Source organism: Littorina saxatilis, linkage group LG4 (assembly GCF_037325665.1).
Source record: "Littorina saxatilis isolate snail1 linkage group LG4, US_GU_Lsax_2.0, whole genome shotgun sequence".
Lineage (NCBI taxonomy): Eukaryota > Metazoa > Mollusca > Gastropoda > Littorinimorpha > Littorinidae > Littorina > Littorina saxatilis.
Window position 1 is genome coordinate 32,875,300 of NC_090248.1, and position 23,241 is coordinate 32,898,540.

Genomic DNA, 23,241 nt, shown 5'->3' on the forward strand with positions numbered 1-23,241 from the left:
GCTTGAACGGCTCTATAGCAGGGGTAACAATAACAGTGAATGAATACAAGAATGATCGATGAATGAATGAATGAATGAATGAATGAATGAATGAATGAATTAGTACACGAATAAAATGAATGAATGAATGAGTGAATAAATCCGATGAACGAATGAATGGAGTTAATCGTTTCAAGCGGGGATACTTGACTTATAAACTCTCCAAACTATGGGCAAGATCAGAGACCATCGACAACTACACACAAGTACAGTTACTGTATACAATTCCATCTTGAGCGAATGAAAGAACGAATACATGAATGAATAAATGAAGGGAGTCGATCGTTTAAAGCGCGGAAACAACCTTTACCCAAACTCTCAAAAACTTCTTTCACGAGACTACCAACACTGACTGTATATACCTCCAGTCTACACACAAGTGTACAATAACTGTACGATTCCATCTTGAGCGAGTGAACAAACGAAAACATTAATAATTAATGAAGGTAGTCGATCGTTTAAAGCGCGGAAACAGACTTTACCCGAAACTCTCAAGAACTATTTTCAAGAGACCACCAACAACTGTACCTACAGCATACACCCAAGGGTACAGTTACTGCACGATTCCATCTTGAGCATCCCTCTTTCTGGCAGCAGTGCACTATGGGTATATTTGTACAAGGGAAGTGGCACTAATATCCAGAGGGGGCGCTCCGCTCAGTCCTGGCCGTTTAATCTCCTGTAGCCATTTGATCTCCCATCTTCGGGCCGCCATGTTTGGATTATCGGAATAACGCGATACCGGCCCGTGCCAGTATAAGCCTTGCGGCCCCCCACTTTAAACGCTCGTGCTTGTAGTGTGGTGACTCGTTCAGGTCTCGGCAAGTAACGAAATGTTGTAAAGGGGATGAGTTTGTAGGAGAAGATAGGGGTTGTCGTCGCTGGAAAATGTGTGATGGGTGTAAATGTCAACCGATGTGGAATGGGTTTGTAAGATGTTGATGGAAAGAATGACAAACAAATAATTAAACAAACATAACAACACGATTTGACCAACTTCAAAACAAGACGTAAAGACTGACAAAGATCGAATGAGGTAATCATTTTCCCGTGAATGTCGTTCGAATGCAACTATCTATGTGTATTTTATTCTGTCAGGAATGAATTATCTAAAATACCGACTGTCAGTCAGAAGGCTACTATTTCATTTATACGCATTCGTTATTCTCCTCCGATTCATTCCAACAATAAAAGAAAATACGTGGAGCTCAATATGTTTATATAGCTCACTGGTAAAGCATGTACATATATCAACGTTCAGGATTCACACACACATATACACAATACGCCCAGGGTTCTAGATGAGTAAATTAATGTGTTACCCCATCACCAGAACAGCGTAGTGTAGTTCATCTGTTTCTCCATCACCCAGCCGGCGCGGCGACTCCTGGCGTGGTCCATTAGAGTCCGGTTAAGATCACGTCGCTCTGCTTCGTGCATCTCCTCTCTTCATGCGTCTGCTTGAATGGTCAAACAAGCTCTCGCGAATTCCGTCTTCTGTCTCTGGGAAGACTCCTGTGAAAGTAATTCTTGAGTCAGTATTTCCATAGGCATAACACACACAGCAATTCACTCATCATTCACCCTGGGCTGTAATTACACTCTACATTCAACCACACACACACGAATTCTTAAATAACTACTGTCAATACTAATATCAATTCCCATCCATGTCCGAGTTATTTATCCACACATTAAACAACTATTCAGAATATCCAGATTAAGAACTAGTACAATGAACACTTAAGTTAACATAGCAGCGAATATTAAGAATGCTTATTCATAAACATACTTTAAGTGTTCCTTAGCGAAAACATATCATGAAAAATAGTTTACCTGAGCACGCGAGCAAAGAATCTTCCCCGACTTGCCTCTTACATGTTCAATGGGCAAGTGAAGCTAACAGCTTAGGTGACTGGCGACACAAGTCTAACAGCTCACCTTACAAAAAATGGACATTCAGGTTTTTCACCTGTTGCACGTGAGTGCGTGGAGACTCGGCTCTGCAGGTAACAGTACAGGCCCCATAATCATGGTCCAACAGGCATGCGAATCAATAATAATGTTTTTCGCAATACGAGTCTACTTCTGTCAATTAATGCATACTAATAACAGCATCATTTCATCATTAATTAAGTACTCATATTACATACATGTTCATACATAAAACCCATAAATGTCATATCTGACAATGCCCCCCACTTCAAGTAGAAAGCTGCATAAAAGATTTCTCATTTCTTAACTCGATAACACCATACAAATGTTATCATCCATGATAATACATTGCATTTAACACAATAAGTCCCACTCAAAGTGTCAACGTCACTACTTGTATTTACAGTACCTATACAAACAGATCTGACTTCCAGGGCCATTTTCTTCTTGTTCAAAGAGTTTGATCACAGACTGATCGAGACAACAAATCCGCAAACTGATTGCACTGGCCTGCAATCGGCTGAACAACGAACTTGAACTCCTGAAGAGACAACACCCAACGCATCACACGACTGTTCTTGAGCCTACATGACGCCATGTATGTGAGTGGTCTGTGATCCGTCTGTATGACAAATTCCCGGCAAAGCAGGTAGCGCGAGAACTTTGTGAGTCCCCAAACAATGGCAAGACATTCACGTTCGATGGTAGAGTACCTGGACTCTCGATCAAGCAGTTTTCGACTGGCATAAGCAACAGGATGTAGAAGACCCTCCTTTTCCTGCAGAAGAACTGCACCCAAACCTGTCGAACTTGCATCAGTTCTCACAACGAAATCTTGACTCAGGTCAGGCAAGAGAAGAACAGGGAAGGTAGACAGCACCTCCTGAACAGCTTTCAGCGCAGAATCACATTCTGCCGTCCATGTGATAGTTTTGCCGTGATCGTCTCGGGTTAGATCCGTTAAAGGAGCTGTCAAAGTTGCAAAGTTAGGGACGTATCGCCTGTAGTAACTTAACAACCCCATCAGGGAACGAACCTGCTTCTTTGTCGTTGGCCGATTCACAGACAAAATCTTCTTGACCTTCCCGTCCTCTGGTTTGAGATATCCTCGACCGACAACATGTCCGAGAAACTCCAACTCAGAAAACCCAGCAAACAGTTTGGATGGTCGAGCCGTGAGACGAAATCTCTGCATCTTGCTCAGAACAGCCCGAACCTGCTTCACGTGGTCTGACCATGTTTGCGTAGCAATGAGAATGTCATCGTAAAAGTTGACTGCTGAGTTCTCTGCTAGATTTAGCTTCCGCATCATCCGAGCAAAAGTTGCTGGAGCTGAGACCAGTCCAAATGGCATTTTAACCCATTGGAACAACCCAAGAGGAGTTTGGAAAGCTGTTTTATGTCTATCTTCCGGCTTGATCGGAATCTGCCAATAGCCTTTTGCAAGGTCAATCTTCGTGTAGAAGTTTGCTCCAGCAAGACTACAAAACAACTCATCCGGGTCAGGGATCGGCTCGGCATCAAAATGCGTGATCTTGTTCAAGGCGCGGAAATCAATGCAAAAACGAACTATCCGTCTCTTTTCGCCACCAAGACAATAGGCGAAGAGTACGCAGATTTCGAAGGTTCTATGACGCCTAAATCCAGCATGGATTTGATCTCCTTCTCAACTGTCTGTCTAGACGCAAACGGCAACGGGTATGGTTTCCTATATACAGGACAATCGCTTGTCAAAGGGATGACGTGGTCATCGACATCTTTTGTAACTCCCGGCTTGTCTGTAAGAAGTTCAGAAAATTCCTGAAAAACGGTTTCCAGTTCAGTACGTCTTGAATGAGAAAGATCATCAGAGTAGTGAACATCTTTGACAGATTCACCCGTAACTGCAGGAATTGTCGGCAAGACAACCTCATCCTCGATTTCAGGAGACAACACAGCGACAGCACAAACAGGATCCAAGACGTGATCCGAACACGCATCTGCCTTCTGATCAGAGTCAGACATCAATGTTGAGAATTCCTGGTCATCAGGAACTGGACCAGTTCTTAACTCTCTTCCCACAGCAACAGCTGCTGTCAAAACTCGTCTCTCATACTTCTTCAGCATGTTGACGTGAAACACCTTGTGTTTGCCGTTGAGATCAATGCGGTAGTCAACAGGGCTAACCACCTCCATCACTTTGAATGGACCTTTCCAGCACATGAGAAGCTTGTTGCTGTCAGCAGTTAAGAGTACAAGAACTTCATCCCCAGGTAGAAAAGTACGAAGTTTGGCCTTCCTGTCATGGTAATGTTTGTGAATACGAGCAGCATCACGAACATTCGATTGTGCTAGAGCACACGCATCAGCGATCCTGTTCTTCAAATCGAAGACATACTGATATAGAGGTTTGGCTTCATCTCCATCAGTCCTCCCTGTCCATGAGTCCGCTAAGATAGACATTGGGCCTCTCGGAGTGCGCCCAAAGAGAAGCTCATAGGGAGAAAAGCCTGTACTGACATTTGGAAGTTCACGATACGCAAACAGGAGTGCAGGAACGTATCTGTCCCAGTCAGTTGGGCGCTCCTGGACAACCTTCTGCAACATGCTATTCAGAGTTCCGTTGAATCGTTCGACTAACCCATTTGCTTGAGCATGGTAAGGAGAAGTGTGGATCGACTTGATTGCCAAAAGTCTGTATATCTCCATCATGAGATCAGAAACAAACTGCGTTCCACAGTCAGAGACAATGACCTGAGGACAGCCCATCCTCGAAAAAACTGAAAACAGTGCTTCAGCAACAGAAATAGTATCAATCTGCTTCAATGGAATTGCTTCGGGGAAACGAGTCGCTGTATCCACTATCGTCAGAATGTACCGGAATCCAGTCGAAGATACAGGTTTAAAAGGACCGACCAAGTCAATACAGATCTTCTTGAAAGGAACGTCGATAAGCGGCATCTTCTGAAGAGGAGCAGCGGGAACGCGACCCTTGGAAGACGTTTTCTGACACACATCGCACGTTCTACAATACTTGCCTACGTCACGCCTGACGCCTGGCCAAAAAAATTGGGTCAAGATCCTCTTTAACGTTCTTCTGGTACCGAAGTGACCCGACATGAGAGCGTCATGGGCGGTATGGAGAACCTGTTCCCTCAAAGAAGTAGGGACAACAACTTGAAAGACGATCTCAGTCTTCTCACAAAACGCTCTGTGAAGTAACCCATCTTTCATGATGAAGTAAGGTTTGCTCTGATCTGTGACCTGCGATTCCTTCTGAACTTGCTCGAAGCACTTCTTAAGTGATTCATCTTTGGTTTGCATATCAGCTAACTTCTCAGGAGTTACATCAGTAAAAACACAAGGTACCGATTTTAACGGTCTCACTGAACCTTTGGCTTTCTCCGTTTGTAGCCTGGTAGTCACTAATCCGACAGCGTCTGGAACAATAGAGCCCACACATCCCCCAGATACTGAAACAACACCTGGTAGGTTCCCAAGAATAAGATCTGCCACAGGATCGTCAATGACACAACACGTCAGAACACCTGCAAAATAAGGCGAGTCCACAACCACTTCAGCCAAGGGAAATGTCTCAATGTGTCCCCCAAAAGACCGACAATGCTGTTCCTGCCCTGTGAACTGATCATCACGAACTAAAGCCCGTTTCACACCAGCAGTAGTGCATCCCGTGTCCCGCAAGATTGTCCCTGAAAAACCATTGATGGTTCCTATTTCCAGATGTAGGCCAGGTTGTCCCTCTGAAACAAGAACGTGTTCGCTAACAGCGGAGCTAAATGTTTCAGCAAAGTTTTTAGACGAAGCACACTGGTTCGCCCAATGACCTTGACCCCCACAGATCCTACAGACATCACTCTGTTTAATGGTCCCTCTACGTGCACCCCTGCGTTGTCCTCGAAACTCACCTCGACCTGTACCCGAAGAACCTCGGCCTCCTCGATAACCTCGAGAACCACTGCCCCCGTTGTTAAACCCTGTTGAATCTGCAACTCCAACTCCAGCTGAAAATATAGAAACATCTGATTTCCGTGCTAAGGTTTTGTTGGGATGAGCTTCACGGTAAAGTTCAGCTGCTTCACATAACGCAGCTACGTCACCCAGCTGACGTTCCCTCAAGAACACGGCCAAATCTTTTGTACAACTCTGAAGTATCTGTTCACGCAGAAACAAGTCCTGTAAACCTTCGGCAGTGTTGGAAACACCAGACAACTCAGTCCATCGGTTGAGCAAATGACGACAGCGCGTTAAAAACGCTAAAAATGACTCGCCCATCTCGGGACGAACAGCTCTGAAACGCTCTCTGAAACCTTCCTCTGTGCATTGGAACTTACGAAGCAGATGAGACTTCAATACATCCCACGAAAGTGTTTGTTCTCCTGAAATTGAATGATAAAGCGACAAGGCACTACCCTTCAATAAAGCAGCCAAGTAGACAGGCCATTTACCCTTATCCCAGCCGCATGCCGAAGCGTGTGTTTCAAACCGAAACAAAAATGCATCAATGTCGTCTTTGTTTTCATCGAACATAGCCAATTTTGGATGAAAAGGTCCAGAACTGTCTGACTGACTAACTTTAACGTCTGATCTCTCCTTTTTCACCCTTTCCGTTTCGAGATCTAACTCGCTTTGCCTAGTCTGCTCTTTTTCTTTTTCAACTTCTAGTTTCTCTTTTTCGACTTCTAGTCTGGCAAGCTCCTTTTCTGTCTCTCGCTTTTCATGCTCTTTTTCAACTTCTCTTTTTTCTTTCCGTTCATCTCTAGCAATGTTTTGCTGTTCACGGACAAAACCGGTTAAGTCTTTGTCTTTAAGACCTAGCTCTTTCCCACGAGACATCCACAAATCCCAATCGTCACTCATGGTGATAATATATATACAAAATCACAAAACTGTAAAAGTTACTTTATGAAAACACTTCACCACTGTAACAACATTCTTCACAAAATGCGTGCCTACAGATATGCTTACACACGTAGTCAAGCAAACATACAATGAAAAAATCTTCAAAAAATCTTCGTTAACAGTCTACAATCTGTTAAAGACACATACACTGGAGAAAACGGGGTCACCAATTGTCAGGAATGAATTATCTAAAATACCGACTGTCAGTCAGAAGGCTACTATTTCATTTATACGCATTCGTTATTCTCCTCCGATTCATTCCAACAATAAAAGAAAATACGTGGAGCTCAATATGTTTATATAGCTCACTGGTAAAGCATGTACATATATCAACGTTCAGGATTCACACACACATATACACAATACGCCCAGGGTTCTAGATGAGTAAATTAATGTGTTACCCCATCACCAGAACAGCGTAGTGTAGTTCATCTGTTTCTCCATCACCCAGCCGGCGCGGCGACTCCTGGCGTGGTCCATTAGAGTCCGGTTAAGATCACGTCGCTCCTGCTTCGTGCATCTCCTCTCTTCATGCGTCTGCTTGAATGGTCAAACAAGCTCTCGCGAATTCCGTCTTCTGTCTCTGGGAAGACTCCTGTGAAAGTAATTCTTGAGTCAGTATTTCCATAGGCATAACAACAATAAAAGAAAATACGTGGAGCTCAATATGTTTATATAGCTCACTGGTAAAGCATGTACATATATCAACGTTCAGGATTCACACACACATATACACAATACGCCCAGGGTTCTAGATGAGTAAATTAATGTGTTACCCCATCACCAGAACAGCGTAGTGTAGTTCATCTGTTTCTCCATCACCCAGCCGGCGCGGCGACTCCTGGCGTGGTCCATTAGAGTCCGGTTAAGATCACGTCGCTCCTGCTTCGTGCATCTCCTCTCTTCATGCGTCTGCTTGAATGGTCAAACAAGCTCTCGCGAATTCTGTCTTCTGTCTCTGGGAAGACTCCTGTGAAAGTAATTCTTGAGTCAGTATTTCCATAGGCATAACACACACAGCAATTCACTCATCATTCACCCTGGGCTGTAATTACACTCTACATTCAACCACACACACACGAATTCTTAAATAACTACTGTCAATACTAATATCAATTCCCATCCATGTCCGAGTTATTTATCCACACATTAAACAACTATTCAGAATATCCAGATTAAGAACTAGTACAATGAACACTTAAGTTAACATAGCAGCGAATATTAAGAATGCTTATTCATAAACATACTTTAAGTGTTCCTTAGCGAAAACATATCATGAAAAATAGTTTACCTGAGCACGCGAGCAAAGAATCTTCCCCGACTTGCCTCTTACATGTTCAATGGGCAAGTGAAGCTAACAGCTTAGGTGACTGGCGACACAAGTCTAACAGCTCACCTTACAAAAAATGGACATTCAGGTTTTTCACCTGTTGCACGTGAGTGCGTGGAGACTCGGCTCTGCAGGTAACAGTACAGGCCCCATAATCATGGTCCAACAGGCATGCGAATCAATAATAATGTTTTTCGCAATACGAGTCTACTTCTGTCAATTAATGCATACTAATAACAGCATCATTTCATCATTAATTAAGTACTCATATTACATACATGTTCATACATAAAACCCATAAATGTCATATCTGACAATTCTATTGGATAAAACAAATCATATAAAAAAGATGAGGTTGGGAACGGTCTGGGATTTAAATCTACTGTCCCAGGTTATTAGATTTATTTCATCATCTGTCTTTGGCGGGAAAACATTAAATTTAACAGATTTCGACTGGAAACATTTATTTACAAACATAAAATCTATGTGCAAGAAAACTAAAGAAGAACAAGTCGCGTAAGGCGAAATTACTACATTTAGTCAAGCTGTGGAACTCACAGAATGAAACTGAACGCACTGCATTTTTTCACAATGACCGTAGTCCGCCGCTTGTGCGAAACGGAGTGAAACTGACGAGCCTGTTCAGCGCGGTAGTGGTTTCGCTGTGCTGCATAGCACGCTTTTCTGTACCTCTCTTCGTTTTAACTTTCTGAGCGTGTTTTTAATCCAAACATATCATATCTATATGTTTTTGGAATCAGAAACCAACAAGAAATAAGATGTTTTTAAATCGATTTTTGGAAATTTAATTTTGATCATAATTTTTATATTTCTAATTTTCAGAGCTTGTCTTTAATCCAAATATAACATATTTATATGTTTTTGGAATCAGGAAATGATGTAAAATAAGATGAACGTAAATTTGGATCGTTTTATATAAAACAAAATTATTACAATTTTCAGATTTTTAATGACCAAAGTCATTAATTAATTTTTAAGCCACCAAGCTGAAATGCAATACCGAAGTCCGGCCTTCGTCGAAGATTGCTTTACAAAAATTTCAATCAAAAAGCCGGATATGACGTCATCAAAAGTATTTATCGAAAAAACGAAAAATAAATCCGGGAATATCATTCCCAGAAACTCTCATGTCAAATTTCATAAAGATCGGTCCAGTAGTTTGGTCTGAATCGCTCTACACACACGCACAGACAGACACACACACATACACCACGACCCTCGTCTCGATTCCCCCTCTATGTTAAAACATTTAGTCAAAGCTTGACTAAATGTAAAAAGGAGAAGAATAAACAATAGAAAGCGGAAAAAGACCGAAAAAGCCAGCATCACCACACTTGCGAACGCCGATTGCCTCTCGACCGATTTCGATGCAAATCACCCTCCGGTTACCGACCGTCTGCAACGTGATTTCAACATATTGAACCCCCTCAACGACACAATCAGTTGTAGAGCAGCGCTACTCAAACACACATCTCGCCCTACCACCTATCCCTTTTTACCCAGTTATTGTGCTCAGGCCTCTCTAGCCCTCGTCTAAAGCCCCACACCGTGCCCGTCCTCTCTTCCCATTGGGCACGGGCACGCCGTGATCGTTGGCCTTATAGAACGCTTGGCATTCCGGGCACGAATCTCGTTTCTGGCGGCGGCAGAAATTAAAGTACTTAATCAAGGCCTAAGTCGCTGACTAAATATTGGCCTGTAACAATGCGGACCCCCGGGTTAAGTCCGCCGCTGTTTGCCGCTTCTGTCGATTATCCATACCAGTCCCCTTTTCCCCTATATAACTGGTGCCTGTGTCGATTTTCTATTCCAGTTCCCTTTTCTCTCTATATAACTGCTGCTTCTGTCGATTATCCATACCAGTCTTCTTTTCTCTATTACTGCTGCTTCTGTCGATTATCCATACCAGTCCTTTCCTCTATAACTGCTAGCTATGTCGATTATCCATACCAGTCCCCTTTTCCCCTATATAACTGGTGCCTGTGTCGATTTTCTATTCCAGTTCCTTTTTCTCTCTATATAACTGCTGCTTCTGCCGATTATCCATACCAGTCCTTTCCTCTATAACTGCTAGCTATGTCGATTATCCATACCAGTCCCGTTTCCCATGTAATTACAATGAAACCCCCCTTTTAAGACCCCCCCAATATCAGACTTCCTCTCGTTTAAGACCTTGTTTTTTTCTCACATTTTCTGCTCAAAACTCCTGTAAATTTATCACCATTTTCAGACTCCCTCCTGTTTAATACCTGATTTTCTCCGAGTTTTGAAGGTCTTAAAAAGGGGGTTCTACTGTACTGCTTCTGTCGATTATCCATACCAGTACAGTCCTCTTTTCCCCATAACTGCTGCCAGTGTCGATTATCCATACCAGTACAGTCCTCTTTTTCCCATAACTGCTGCCTGTGTCGATTATCCATCCCAGTACAGTCCTCTTTTTCCCATAACTGCTGCCTGTGTCGATTATCCATACCAGTCCTCTTTTTCCCATAACTGCTGCCTGTGTCGATTATCCATACCAGTCCTCTTTTTCCAATAACTGCTGCCTGTGTCGATTATCCATACCAGTCCTCAAGTTTTCCTATAACTGCTGCCTGTGTCGATTATCCATACCAGTCCTCTTTTTCCTATAACTGCTGCCTGTGTCGATTATCCATACCAGTCCTCTTTTTCCTATAACTGCTGCTTCTGTCAATCATCTATACCAGTCCTCTTTCCCCTATAACTGCTGCGTCTGTCAATCATCTATACTAGTCCTCTTTCCTCTATAACTGCTGCTTCTGTCAATCATCTATACCAGTCCTCTTTCCCCTATAACTGCTGCTTCTGTCAATCATCTATACCAGTCCTCTTTCCTCTATAACTGCATGCTGCTTCTGTCGATCATCTATACCAGTCCTCTTTCCCCTATAACTGCTGCTTCTGTCAATCATCTATACTAGTCCTCTTTCCTCTATAACTGCTGCTTCTGTCAATCATCTATACCAGTCCTCTTTCCCCTATAACTGCTGCTTCTGTCAATCATCTATACCAGTCCTCTTTCCTCTATAACTGCTGCTTCTGTCAATCATCTATACCAGTCCTCTTTCCCCTATAACTGCTGCTTCTGTCAATCATCTATACCAGTCCTCTTTCCCCTATAACTGCTGCTTCTGTCAATCATCTATACCAGTCCTCTTTCCCCTATAACTGCTGCTTCTGTCAATCATCTATACCAGTCCTCTTTCCTCTATAACTGCTGCTTCTGTCAATCATCTATACCAGTCCTCTTTCCTCTATAACTGCATGCTGCTTCTGTCGATCATCTATACCAGTCATCTTTCCTCTATAACTGCTGCTTCTGTCAATCATCTATACCAGTCCTCTTTCCTCTATAACTGCATGCTGCTTCTGTCGATCATCTATACCAGTCCTCTTTCCCCTATAACTGCTAGCTATATGTCTATCATCATCAATTCCACTTCTCTTTTCCATGAAATTGCTACCTGTGTCGACTATCCATACCAGTCCCCTTCCCCCTGTAACTGCTGTCTATGTCGATTATCCATACCAGTCCCCTTTCCCCTATATAACTGCTAGCTATGTCGATCATCCATATCAGTCCTCTTTCCCCTATAACTATCACATAATTGTTTGCGCGCCGTAACTCCGCGTGGCGAACGAGGGAAAGTGGGGATGAATCGTTCTGCTGTATTAATCGGAGAAAGGGCGATTTCTTGTCCGAAATTGTTTGCCTGTGGCTGTCCTGTGCACTGCAGAGGAATCAAGGGCTTTCTGATCCGGATCTAATTCTCACCTTACTGTCAAATGAACACACGACCCACGCAGCAACGCATTGGTGTGTTGAGCAAAGTTCCGGCGGCTAAAATCGGAAACTATAAGATCGGATTTCCAAAGTTGTTGCAGAGAACGCCCCTATGTTTTTGCAGGTTGTAAAAAGAAGGGGAGAGGTTTCTTATTATTCCGGCGGCTTGCACAGGGGGTTGAAATTTTAGTATCCATTGTTGTGTCTTTGGCATAGCGCTAAAACCGTGAGATCAGACTATTCCAGGGTGTAATTTATGTAGCTTACTTATAGCTTTTGTGTCAAAGAAAACAACGTGGGATGATGCATTTGACGACAGCTTTAAATTAATAGGACAAGAAGCACCGGATGATTTGAAAGGAAGAAATACACAGCCAAAATTAAACAGGAAAGATGCCCCAGCTATTATGTGACACTGAGATCCCTGTGTTTATTTTGTGTCACGTCACATTGTCAGTTTTCGATTAGGGTTATTCGGCCTATGTGTCTGTTATGAAAATACAACCACTTAATTCACCTGCTCAAGGCACCTTCAGCGAAAACCAAACATTGAGAACCTCCATCACGAGAGAGGCATAATTTGTGGTCTTTGCGGTATCTCTGTCTCTGCATCTGGGTCTGCCACCCCCACCCCAACTCCTTTTCCAAAACACCATGCATCGTACACCATCGCCTCTTCCTGAAACAGGAAAGCGTGGTGTCTTAATATCTCCAATTGTAAAAAACAATTCATGTCCAATAAATTATATAGGCATTTAATTAAGACCCGACGGACAGTAAACCTCTCAGTTCTTAATATCTCACCACCAACAGTCTGACTGTGACGTCAATGTATCGCAGACATGCGTACAATGGTTTTTTTTTTAATATTTTTTACCTCAAAATTATAATTAGGTCTAATATATTTATTAACACGAGGAAAATATTAAATCAGTTGTTCTCAATAAATAAGCCACAAAAATGAATATGTTTATAATTCAAATACCCTTTTCTCCATGATACTTGATTATAGTGACGGCGAGATCCCATCCCCTGACTTGAACACACACATGTAACAACTTGTTGACCTGTCCTCAAGGCAACTGTCTGTTTGCCCGCCACATCACAAAGGGAACAGGAAGACACTCAGCTCAAGGGTGGTCCCAAACTGAAGCATTTCATTTTCGTGTTCGTGCTGTTGAAATTGGTTTCTCTGTGCAGTGTTCATTTTGAATTTATTTCAACCCGTTTATTTTCTAGTAGATAAAAACTTTGTTTTACAGTTTGCTTTTATTTTGTAAGTGTGATAAACAGGAAGTTATACGTAATTCGTTTTGAGTGCGCTTGTTTTTGGAAATCATTCAGCAAAAGACCAGTGAAAGGGTCTATTTTAGCCATTTCGAGGGTCTGAATCCTCATTCGTGCAAATATAGCATCTCTTCTGATATTCTGGCACTTTTTATCATTTTCTTTTTCCCCAGCTTTTTCTGTTGATTAATCTTTTTAATTTAATTACGTTTCCCTTCTTAACTTTTGTGTGTAAAGTTTATTCCGACTTTTGAAGTTTTACTTATACATTTTTTTCTAAACGTGGAGCCAATCTTACTTGATCTTTGATGAGTCATGTTCACATTAATATAGTCTCAGGTCTCTTCCTATTGTGCAATGGTTCGTATAGGCCTAAGACCTTTCAAAAATATCAAAGAAAGGATGGTTAGAATTATATGTTTACGAATCCGTGGCAAACTGACTCCGTGGCAAACTGCTGACCTTGACATGTGAAACCATGATTACAGGTATAGACAAGATCCTAGCTGTTCCACAGTCATCACCAGGAAGTGCGTCATCGTCGTCAGCTAAAGCGTCACAGCCAAACCTGGACACTGCGTCACTGGAACTTCCAGAAGGTTCGCATAATTTCTCATGAATGATTTCAGGTTATAATACTTATGTTTTGCACTCGTTTGGCTCCTTCTTGACAGAGATACAAAAAAGGGGGTGGGGGTGGGAGGGGGGGGGTGCAGGGGAATACACATTTATTAAACGCATACACCCAAACTGACCAAAAGACAGACTGAATTTAAAAGTAAGACTGAAAGAGCAGAACTGAAAGAAACATCGACGTTTGCCAATACAAAGATTAAAACATCTGTACATGAACTGAAGTCTAGCAAAGTCGTCAGCTCAAAGGAGAGGGACCCAAGCTGTGTTTACGTTGCAGGTATTGCCATAGTTCAGACGACGTTCGCAGGGGTGGTGCACCATGGAGTGTTCTGCGCCAAGACGGTAATATCCAGAAGCACGAGGTACGGGCCTTTCAAGGGAAGAATCGTCCACACCAGCGAGATCAAGACACACGACGACAACTCCAACATGTGGGAGGTAGGCACAAAGTCTATGCACTTTTAACCCAGACTTGGCGGTGTGTGTTGGGGGTATGGGGGGGGGCAGGGGGGAGGAGGCTCTTAGAGAGAGAGAGAGAGAGAGAGAGAGAGAGAGAGAGAGAGAGAGAGAGAGAGGGGGGGGGGGGGGGGGGGACAAGGGCAAAACAAACATCTTCATGCATGCTGCAATTGAAACCACAGAATTCAAAGAGCAAGAAATCGGATAATATGCTCTTAAAAAAAACAAGTGGACAGAATTTCTTGGGCGTAAACAAAACAAGCAAACAAACAAACAAACAAACACAAAAACAAACAAATAAACAAACACGCGTTCGAAAGAGAGAGATAGACAGAGAGAAGAGAGAGAGAGAGAGAGAGAGAGAGAGAGAGAGAGAGAGAGAGAGAGAGAGAGAGAGAGAGAGAGAGAGAGAGAGAGAGAGAGGGGGGAGAGAGAGAGAGAGAGAGAGAGAGAGAGAGAGAGAGAGAGAGAGAGAGAGAGAGAGAGAGAGAGAGAGAGAGAGAGCAACATTGAGAAAGGAGACTGTTTGTCTCAAGAACTTCTTAATTCTTCTCCTATTATTTTTGAACAATGCGTTTGCAATTTTATCATTTACATCTCTGTGTTTCAGATCTTTCAGGACGGCAAGCTCAGTCATTTTATCGACGGGCGAGGAGCCGCGGGCAACTGGATGACTCACGTCAAGTGTGCTCGATACGCTCAGGAACAGAACCTCATCGCCGTTCAGGTGAGGCCTTAAAAGAATCATGCATGCGCATGTTTTGCCTGACAAATCGCCCAACATCGCTCTGATACGGACACAGCACGTAAAGAAGGAAGTTTAACAAGGAGAAAGATTGCTCAATTAATTCAGAAAAAATAATTCCCCGCAAAGTTCAGCCAGTCTGTTGATTTTTATTTTCGGCCCAAGTGAAATTATGCTTCTGATGTGGATTGCTATTTGTAATTATCTGAATACAATTGTTTTAACCAAATGATGCTCCTATTTTATGTGATATGCGTTGGTCAACATGATGGCGTACGTGAGAAGGACTATCTTCAATGTTCTCCCAAAGGGGAACAATCACCCACAGAAACAATGACAATATCTTGATTTTTGTCTTGATTTTCAGGCGGACGGAGCCATCTGGTACGAGGCGTGTAAAGACATACCGCAAGGCTCGGAGCTGTTGGTGTGGTACGGGGACTGCTACCTGCAGTTCATGGGGGTCCCGGTCGCCCTCAAAGAAATGGCGGACGGAGGGGCACAGGAGGAGGCAGACAGTGAGTGGATCAGTCAAGTTTAGCTGACCTGAGTTTTTTTTAAGGCAGCCTTTTGAATACATTTCTGCACAAAGCATCTATACGTTCAATTCAATACAAATAGTTGGTGTATCATTTCTTTTGAAAATCTAAAATAAAATAAAAAAATAAAAAAGATGACTGATGAATAAATTGTTTACAATCCAGGCAAACACGACAAAAATAATAAATAAAGACATTTTATCTGATAGTTTTGCATTTTTCTCTTCTTCCCAGGCCCATTTTTCTTTGACACAGCTATGACATAGTTCTAGTTAACACTAAATGATTTAATCCACTTGTTTCTTGTTTGTTTGCTTAACGCCCAGCCGACCACGAAGGGCCATATCAGGGCGGTGCTGCATGCTTTGACATATAACGTGCGCCACACACAAGACAGAAGTCGCAGCACAGGCTTCATGTCTCACCCAGTCACATTATTCTGACACCGGACCAACCAGTCCTAGCACTAACCCCATAATGCCAGACGCCAGGCGGAGCAGCCACTAGATTGCCAATTTTAAAGTCTTAGGTATGACCCGGCCGGGGTTCGAACCCACGACCTCCCGATCACGGGGCGATTTAATCCACTGAGAGAATGTCTATTCTATTGTTTTAATACATACCGGCTGTTTTGTTTTTCTCCCTCTGCACAGCCAGTGAGGGGTTCCAGTGTGATAGGTGCGGCAAGGTGTTCGCCTACAAGTACTACCGCGACAAGCATCTGAAGTATACCCGCTGTGTGGACCAGGGCGACAGGAAGTACCCCTGCACCCTCTGTACAAGGTAAGAATACAAGCAGTCCAACTAGTGGCCACTATTTGTATTTTCAAGGAATTGGTTCAATAAAAAAAAAGAACAACTCTCTGCGTGGAAAACAGCGGGGAAGTTGATTTTTGGTATGTGTTTAGGTGTAGGCATTACCTTATCCTCTGTAACAATTCTTGCCAGATCTGAGACGGTGAGCCAAATCGTTAGCACGAGAAGTACTTTTCCTTTAAGCCCCCCCCCCCCAAAAAAAAAGGTATCGGTTTTCATGGACATTAAAGTTAATGTTATTGTAAAAAACAAAAAAAACCAGCATTATCTCAAAACCAAACAAATCATTAAAATGTCGCTTCACAACCAAACTGAGGAAGCTTTATAACTTTAAAGCAAAATTAATGCAGTGTTGGTACGTTTTAAACATTTCATTGATGTTTCTGAGAAAAAAATAATTCATGTCTTTCTTCTTCTGTTATTTCAGGTCTTTTGAGAAGAGGGATCGTCTACGTATTCACATTTTGCACGTGCATGAAAAACATCGTCCTCACAAGTGTATGGTGTGTGCAAAGTCCTTCAGCCAGTCCTCCAGTCTCAACAAACACATGCGGGTAAGCTGAAGGAGAGAGGAAGAAAGAAAGAAAGAAAGGACAGTAAGAAAAAAGCAAAGTCTGAAACAAACAAACGAACAAAAACTACGATGTATTGAGGAAAGAAAGAAGAAAAGGTTGTAAATACATGTAAAGCCATTTTATTTTTTGAGACTCGTTTGAAAGGATATATGTATTAATGCATAATTTATTTATATGAATTATTTGATTATCTATTTACCAATAAATCCTGATTGCTTGACTGACAAATACGTGTGTTTCTCCAGGTCCACAGCGGGGAAAGACCATACAAGTGTGTGTACTGCAACAAAGCCTTCACAGCATCCAGTATTCTTCGTACTCACATCAGGCAACACTCCGGCGAGAAGCCTTTTAAGGTATGCAACACACTATAAAGCTATTTTCCACTGAAACTAATCGAAATGTTTACCAGGTTTACAATGTTAAAAGCTGTGATGACCACACATGTACCTTAATGTCGGGGCACCAAACACCTCGATCTGAAGGGAAAATAATCGTCTAAACATGCTGATAAGAACCACCACCTCGAATTGAACACGTCTTCAGTCTGATTAGTATATGAAAATGTGTGAAAACTCTCTTTATAAAATAAATATAGTACCGTAGTTGTTGAAAATAATCAATTTGTATTACGTTATCACGACTTTATAGAAATTGTTGAAAATAATCAATTTATATTGGATTAAAATGAGCTTTATTCTCGTTTCAAATTATGAGAATTGTTGTAAATATTCCTCTTTTTTGTCTTGTTTCAGTGCAAGCATTGTGGAAAAGCCTTCGCGTCCCACGCGGCACATGACAGTCACGTGAGACGCACGCACGCCAAAGAGAGGACGTTAGCGTGCAATGTGTGTGGAAAAACTTTCTCCCAGCCCTTCGAACTCAAGTTCCACATGACCTCCCATCTCAAGCAATGATAACCCCACGGCAGCTTCTTCGTCTTTTCTACATTGTATTCATTGTTTTGGGTTCAAATTGATGGACAAAACAAGAGTACTGTATGACTCTTAAAAATATTCTTGAACCGCCGAACTGACCTCGGAACCCCGAACATGTGACTGTGTGTTGATGAGACTGTAGTGGATTGAGCCTTTTGAACCATTGATGCAATACTTTCATGTCGGGTACTGTGATGTGTGTGTCGCAGACTTATGTTTGCCACGTTCGTTCTGGGAAGTTCCCATGTAAACGAAAAAGGATGAATGATGCAAATGCTAAACAAAGGCGCTTGAATCGTAGGTACCACGTAGAAAGAGGACGAGGCCAGACGCCACCCAGTGGCCTGAAAGCTCTCCGCCGGTCTGGATGACCTGTGGCGATCTGCTAACTTTATCTGACAAACGAGAAGGAGAACAAGAATCGTAGGCCTTCTAGAAGGAAGCCTCCCACTGAGGTCTCTTGTGCTGATCTGTCTTTGGCGCATCCTGTCCCAGGGCAGGATCTCAACGGATACTGACTACCCTTTGATCTCTGAGGTTTACAGTTCTTCAGCAAAATATCAAGGATCTCAAAAGACCTGTCACTAAGACAGTGATAAACAGCTTGTGACGGACATAGAGACATTTGAGATGGACACAAAATCTGCACGTCATTACCGGACTGTGTTTAAAAAAACGGTGTGATTAGTTCATGTGTGTGCAGATTCAGAGGACTTGGAAGCTGCTGTGTCTCAGGTAGAACTTGCTATTGGAGAGTAACAATTGTACACATGTATTTTGATACAGTTTGATATGTTTTGCAGAAGAAAACCCCGGTTTGGAAAGAAATCTGTCAAGTTAAGTGTACGGTAGTTAATATATTCTTTACAGACACTATATACTGTGGTGTAAATATCGGAACGCAGGTGACTAGATGTCCTTAAGTTATTAGTGTCGGTCATGAAACATTTATTGAGGGTCGATAGGTGATAGGCACAGTCAAGCCTTGCCCCGACGACCAACCGTCTCAGTCGGGATCACCTCATCATAACGACTTCCCCAAAGGATCCCCGATTAACTTTGTTTCTCTATAGTTCACTATTCCATAACACCCGCCTGTCTATAGAGACCATTATTTTTTGGTCGTAAGCCAGGTTTAACTGTGTATGTAGTCTTTCAAAATCATGCAAAAGAATTGTATTAACGGTCATTTTGATAGTTTTCACAGTCACGTTCCTTAGTTACACGTTTTAAGTTCCAGATGGTGGTGCATATCTCTATTCCTCAAACACGTGGTCAGTTTGATTAGGTACCACTGTCGTGTTTTACACGGAAGTATGTTTAATTCACGCATATTAATAATTCAAAATTTACTTTCGGCAATTTTTCGCATTTTACCAATCTAGCGACTACGTGCCATCGCGTTAGACAACTGTCTTTTCGATGAAAAAACCATTACATGACGTAACTTTCTTTTGTTTTTGTTTTATAGATAGTACGATTTCACAAAGGTGAACCCTTTTTCTTATACCTTTTATACAATAGTTAGTTGATTATGTTCTGTATTAAGATTTATTTCATTATGTTAATTAAAACGTGAAACTCCAAATGCAGTTTCGTCGCCCTTTGTTCACCGACTTCATGTGTGTGTATTTTGTCTCAAAGACCTTAGTATACATACGCATAAATGAGAGAGAAAAAAAAGAAAAACACTGGATGCAAATTGTAAATAACTATTTATCTTCAATTTCTATTGTAAATAATGAATTGTTGATTGTCTTGTAGTATTCACAAGTTTGAACCGGTTACATGGATTTTGCAGCGCAATATTAATACATCGGTACTAATCTTCTTGCTGTACAGTGATGTGGCGCGCTGTATTTAAATCGTACAGCCTGAACCGTTGTTTGTAAAACACATTGTACATATCCTCATTACATGTACATTTATATGCAAATTCAAATATGAACATCAAGTCGAACTGCAGCACGTGATTTAAATTCACTGACAATTTCGCTCATTTGAGCAAATTGTGAACATAAAAACAATGAAATATCATTTTTACAATTATTTATTGATGAAAAGCTTTTTTAAACTGATCATCACAGTACTGATGGAACAGGTAAACGTATGCTTTTTCTCTAACGTGTTTGTTTGTTTAAAAAATTTATGTTGATGGGGTATTTTAGCTTACAATGTCGTATGGACTGGGTGGCCGAGTGGTAACGCACTTGCGCTCGGCAGCGAGAGATTGCGAGTTCGACCCTGGGTCAGGGCGTTAGCAATTTTCTCCCCCCTTTCCTAACCTAGGTGGTGGGTTCAAGTGCTAGTCTTTCGGATGAGACGAAAAACCGAGGTCCCTTCGTGTACACTACATTGGGGTGTGCACGTTAAAGATCCCACGATTGACAAAAGGGTCTTTCCTGACAAAAGTGTATAGGCATAGATAAAAAATGTCCACCAAAATACCCGTGTGGCTTGGAATAATAGGCCGTGAAAAGTAGGATATGCGCCGAAATGGCTGCGATCTGCTGGTCGATGTGAATGCGTGATGTATTGTGTAAAAATAAATTCCATCCCAGACGGCATAAATAGATTCCTGCGCCTTGAGTCCGAGTCTGGAGATACGTGCGCGATATAAGACTTCATATAATAAAAAAGTATTTTCAATTTTCATCTTTTGAGCGGGAGTTCATAGTTCCATCATTTCCATAATTGGTCCCATGCCTTTAGTATCACTTCTGTTTGGTTTAGATAAACATATTCAATCAAAAATGATTCGGTCTTAAAAAAACTAAAAACAAACGGACTAGTTTTTGTTTTAAATAAGGAGAAATCGTCAATATTTGTAGATCCGTTACATTTTACCTTGCGTGTTTTGTAGACAATCGATTTATTCGGATTAGAATTGGTACATGCATGCAATTGCTCTCCTATCGTCATTGTCAAAATATCAGTTTTTCTTTTCTGTCCGTATTTCTTTGTTTGTGTGATTTTTAAGAAAATTGTTAATAGGATTTTGTTCCTTTCGTAAAAATACTGTGTGTTTTGGAATATCACATTTAACGTTTTTTGGGGTGTGCTGAGTTAAACGTGTTTTATACCGTTAAAGTAGAATATAATGTGCATAATTGCTTGCAGTGCTCTTGTCTTTGTTTATACTAATCTTATGCACAATGTGTAAATAGAAATCAAAGATAACATTGCGGACGACGGAATGTTGTGTGTGTTTGTAGATTGTGAGAATTAACTGTGCATCATTTTGAAATACAAAACTGTGATATTTGACCTGTGAATGATGGTTTTTGTTTTCTTCCCTTTAAACAGTGAGTGATTGCATGGATGAGCGTTTGTGTCTGCGTGTTTGTTTGTGTCTGCGTGTTTGTTTGTGTCTGCGTGTGTGATTATGATTGCGCGCGCGCGCGCGCGCGCGCGCGCGCGTGTGTGTGTGTGTGTGTGTGTGTGTGTGTGTGTGTGTGTGTGTGTGTGTTTCAAGAACAAAAGTAAGAAAAGATGAAAAGACTCAAAAAATAATAGTTGCATAAGTTCAACGGGTAGAGTTATGAACATGAAATAAATACATCTTACTTCCTCCAACAGATGAAGAAGAAAATCAAAAATCGATACGGCAAGCCATAATTATAAAGATAAACCATGATATGACAGTGACGCAACGGTACAGTTAAACACATGTACTGCAAAAAACATTACTTTTATTTTCTTAATATATGTGTTGTACTTTTTTCAGTCCTTTTAGATATGCCCTTCCTAACCCCATTTAATTTACAAACATTGATTTGTTGATTTTTTGGTTGATCTATTTATTCATTTATTAGTTAGTTTGTCTTTTTGTTTGTTTGTTTGTTTGTTTGCTTGCTTTTTTGTTCATTTATTTGTTCATTTTTTTCTTTCTTTCTCAAATTTATATATTTTCAGAGAACGACAGTTTCTCACAACATAAACCTAAGTTCGTGGCTTCGCATAACTTGTGTGTGTGCTTTCCTATCTCTCCTAACAAAGCCCAATCCTAAATCGTCTTCTGTCAAAAAACATCGGATCACCGTAGTAAGCTTAATAACGTATCCACCTTTTTCAAAAGGCGGCGCGCGCGAGTCATCCCTTTTAGAGAGACGCGTTTCTTGAGTTCAGCGAACCGAACCGAACCCACATTGCTTGAGATGAACCGAGCGAAGTAATTAAGTAGCATAATCGCCACTGTATTGTCCAAAAGCGCATGTAGTGCATCAAGTCTTCAATTTCCACGCTTCATGCGTACTCTTTATACAAAAATAAAAGTAAACAGCTCCGCCAGATGTGCATGATGACAAAAAGTCAAATAATAAAATTTAATTTGCTCCAGAAAATAAAGGACTTGTTCTTGTATTGCGCCACAATAAACATCAAGTCTTCCTCTGCCACGCATGCAGTATAAACCTTTTGCCAAATTGTTATTTTTGTATACAAAAAAAATCAAAAAATCAAAGAAAACAACTTTACCGGACGTTCAGACAGTCGAACAGTATTCGTGTTTTTGATCGGTGAAATATGAAACCAAGCCGCCATTTTGGAGTCGCTATCGTTTGCTGGAATTTGCTTTTTAAAACATCTTTTCTGCTACCTTTGCACACTTGGAGACGATAATTATGTTTGACAACTCCATCCACGTGACAAACACTGTGCAACAGTGACAACTTCTCAACCAATCCGAAAGGACTTTCCACAAGGCTTCATGCATCAGAGCATCGAAAACACTCGTCTTTCCCCATTCCTTTCTTACGCTCTCCGCCCGCCTCCGTCCTACCCACCCACGCAGACCCTCTCCTGGCTTCAGCTTCGGGTGGGCCGCAGATACGGGTGTCTGTCGGAGCCGGGTATCTATTCCGAATTCAAAGGTGCGTAGCGCAACTTTATTGTATTTTTGCAGCGTGTCACTCACTAAGGGGCAGACCTTCCAAGTCCACGATAGACTCCTTTGTATGAAAACACAGTCAATTCCCAACTCCCCTCACCCAACCGCAAGCAATGAGTGAGACATTTACCGAACGTGCTTCAGCCATCGTGGACCACCAAAAGAGCTGCCCCGGCCGCTTTTCTTTGTTTTCGACACCTGCCGTTCTTTTTCGGTGTTTGGCGGAAGAAGGCGAATAATACCGAGACTAACACCTTCCGAGCTTTTCAGTCCCGACCCGCTTTTTATTCAGGGTCGTAAGGAATCGGGTAATTATGTATGTATCTGTC

General features: G+C 41.8%; 2 protein-coding genes and 2 long non-coding RNA genes across 4 annotated transcripts; 1 reads left to right on the top strand and 3 right to left on the bottom strand.

Annotated features, from left to right (window-relative positions):
* Positions 1 to 1,241: 1,241 nt before the first annotated feature.
* On the bottom strand, positions 1,242 to 2,034 carry LOC138964537 (uncharacterized). Its single transcript, XR_011455133.1, has 2 exons — positions 1,876 to 2,034; positions 1,242 to 1,554 (listed from the first exon to the last, which is right to left on the bottom strand). It is a non-coding gene; the product is annotated as an uncharacterized lncRNA (long non-coding RNA).
* A 1,509-nt stretch (positions 2,035 to 3,543) lies between these two features.
* On the bottom strand, positions 3,544 to 6,468 carry LOC138965568 (uncharacterized). The gene has a single exon (XM_070337753.1). It carries the CDS (start codon positions 6,244 to 6,246, stop codon positions 3,544 to 3,546), a length of 2,703 nt encoding a protein of 900 aa, XP_070193854.1. The 5' UTR covers positions 6,247 to 6,468.
* A 686-nt stretch (positions 6,469 to 7,154) lies between these two features.
* Positions 7,155 to 8,323, bottom strand: LOC138964540 (uncharacterized). The gene is made up of 2 exons (XR_011455136.1): positions 8,165 to 8,323; positions 7,155 to 7,468 (listed from the first exon to the last, which is right to left on the bottom strand). It is a non-coding gene; the product is annotated as an uncharacterized lncRNA (long non-coding RNA).
* A 5,471-nt stretch (positions 8,324 to 13,794) lies between these two features.
* Positions 13,795 to 21,291, top strand: LOC138965569 (PR domain zinc finger protein 14-like). Its single transcript, XM_070337754.1, has 8 exons — positions 13,795 to 13,915; positions 14,230 to 14,390; positions 15,022 to 15,138; positions 15,524 to 15,674; positions 16,349 to 16,478; positions 16,939 to 17,065; positions 17,332 to 17,442; positions 17,842 to 21,291. Exons 1-8 carry the CDS (start codon positions 13,795 to 13,797, stop codon positions 18,001 to 18,003), a joined length of 1,080 nt encoding a protein of 359 aa, XP_070193855.1. The 3' UTR covers positions 18,004 to 21,291.
* The last annotated feature ends 1,950 nt before the right edge of the window (positions 21,292 to 23,241 follow it).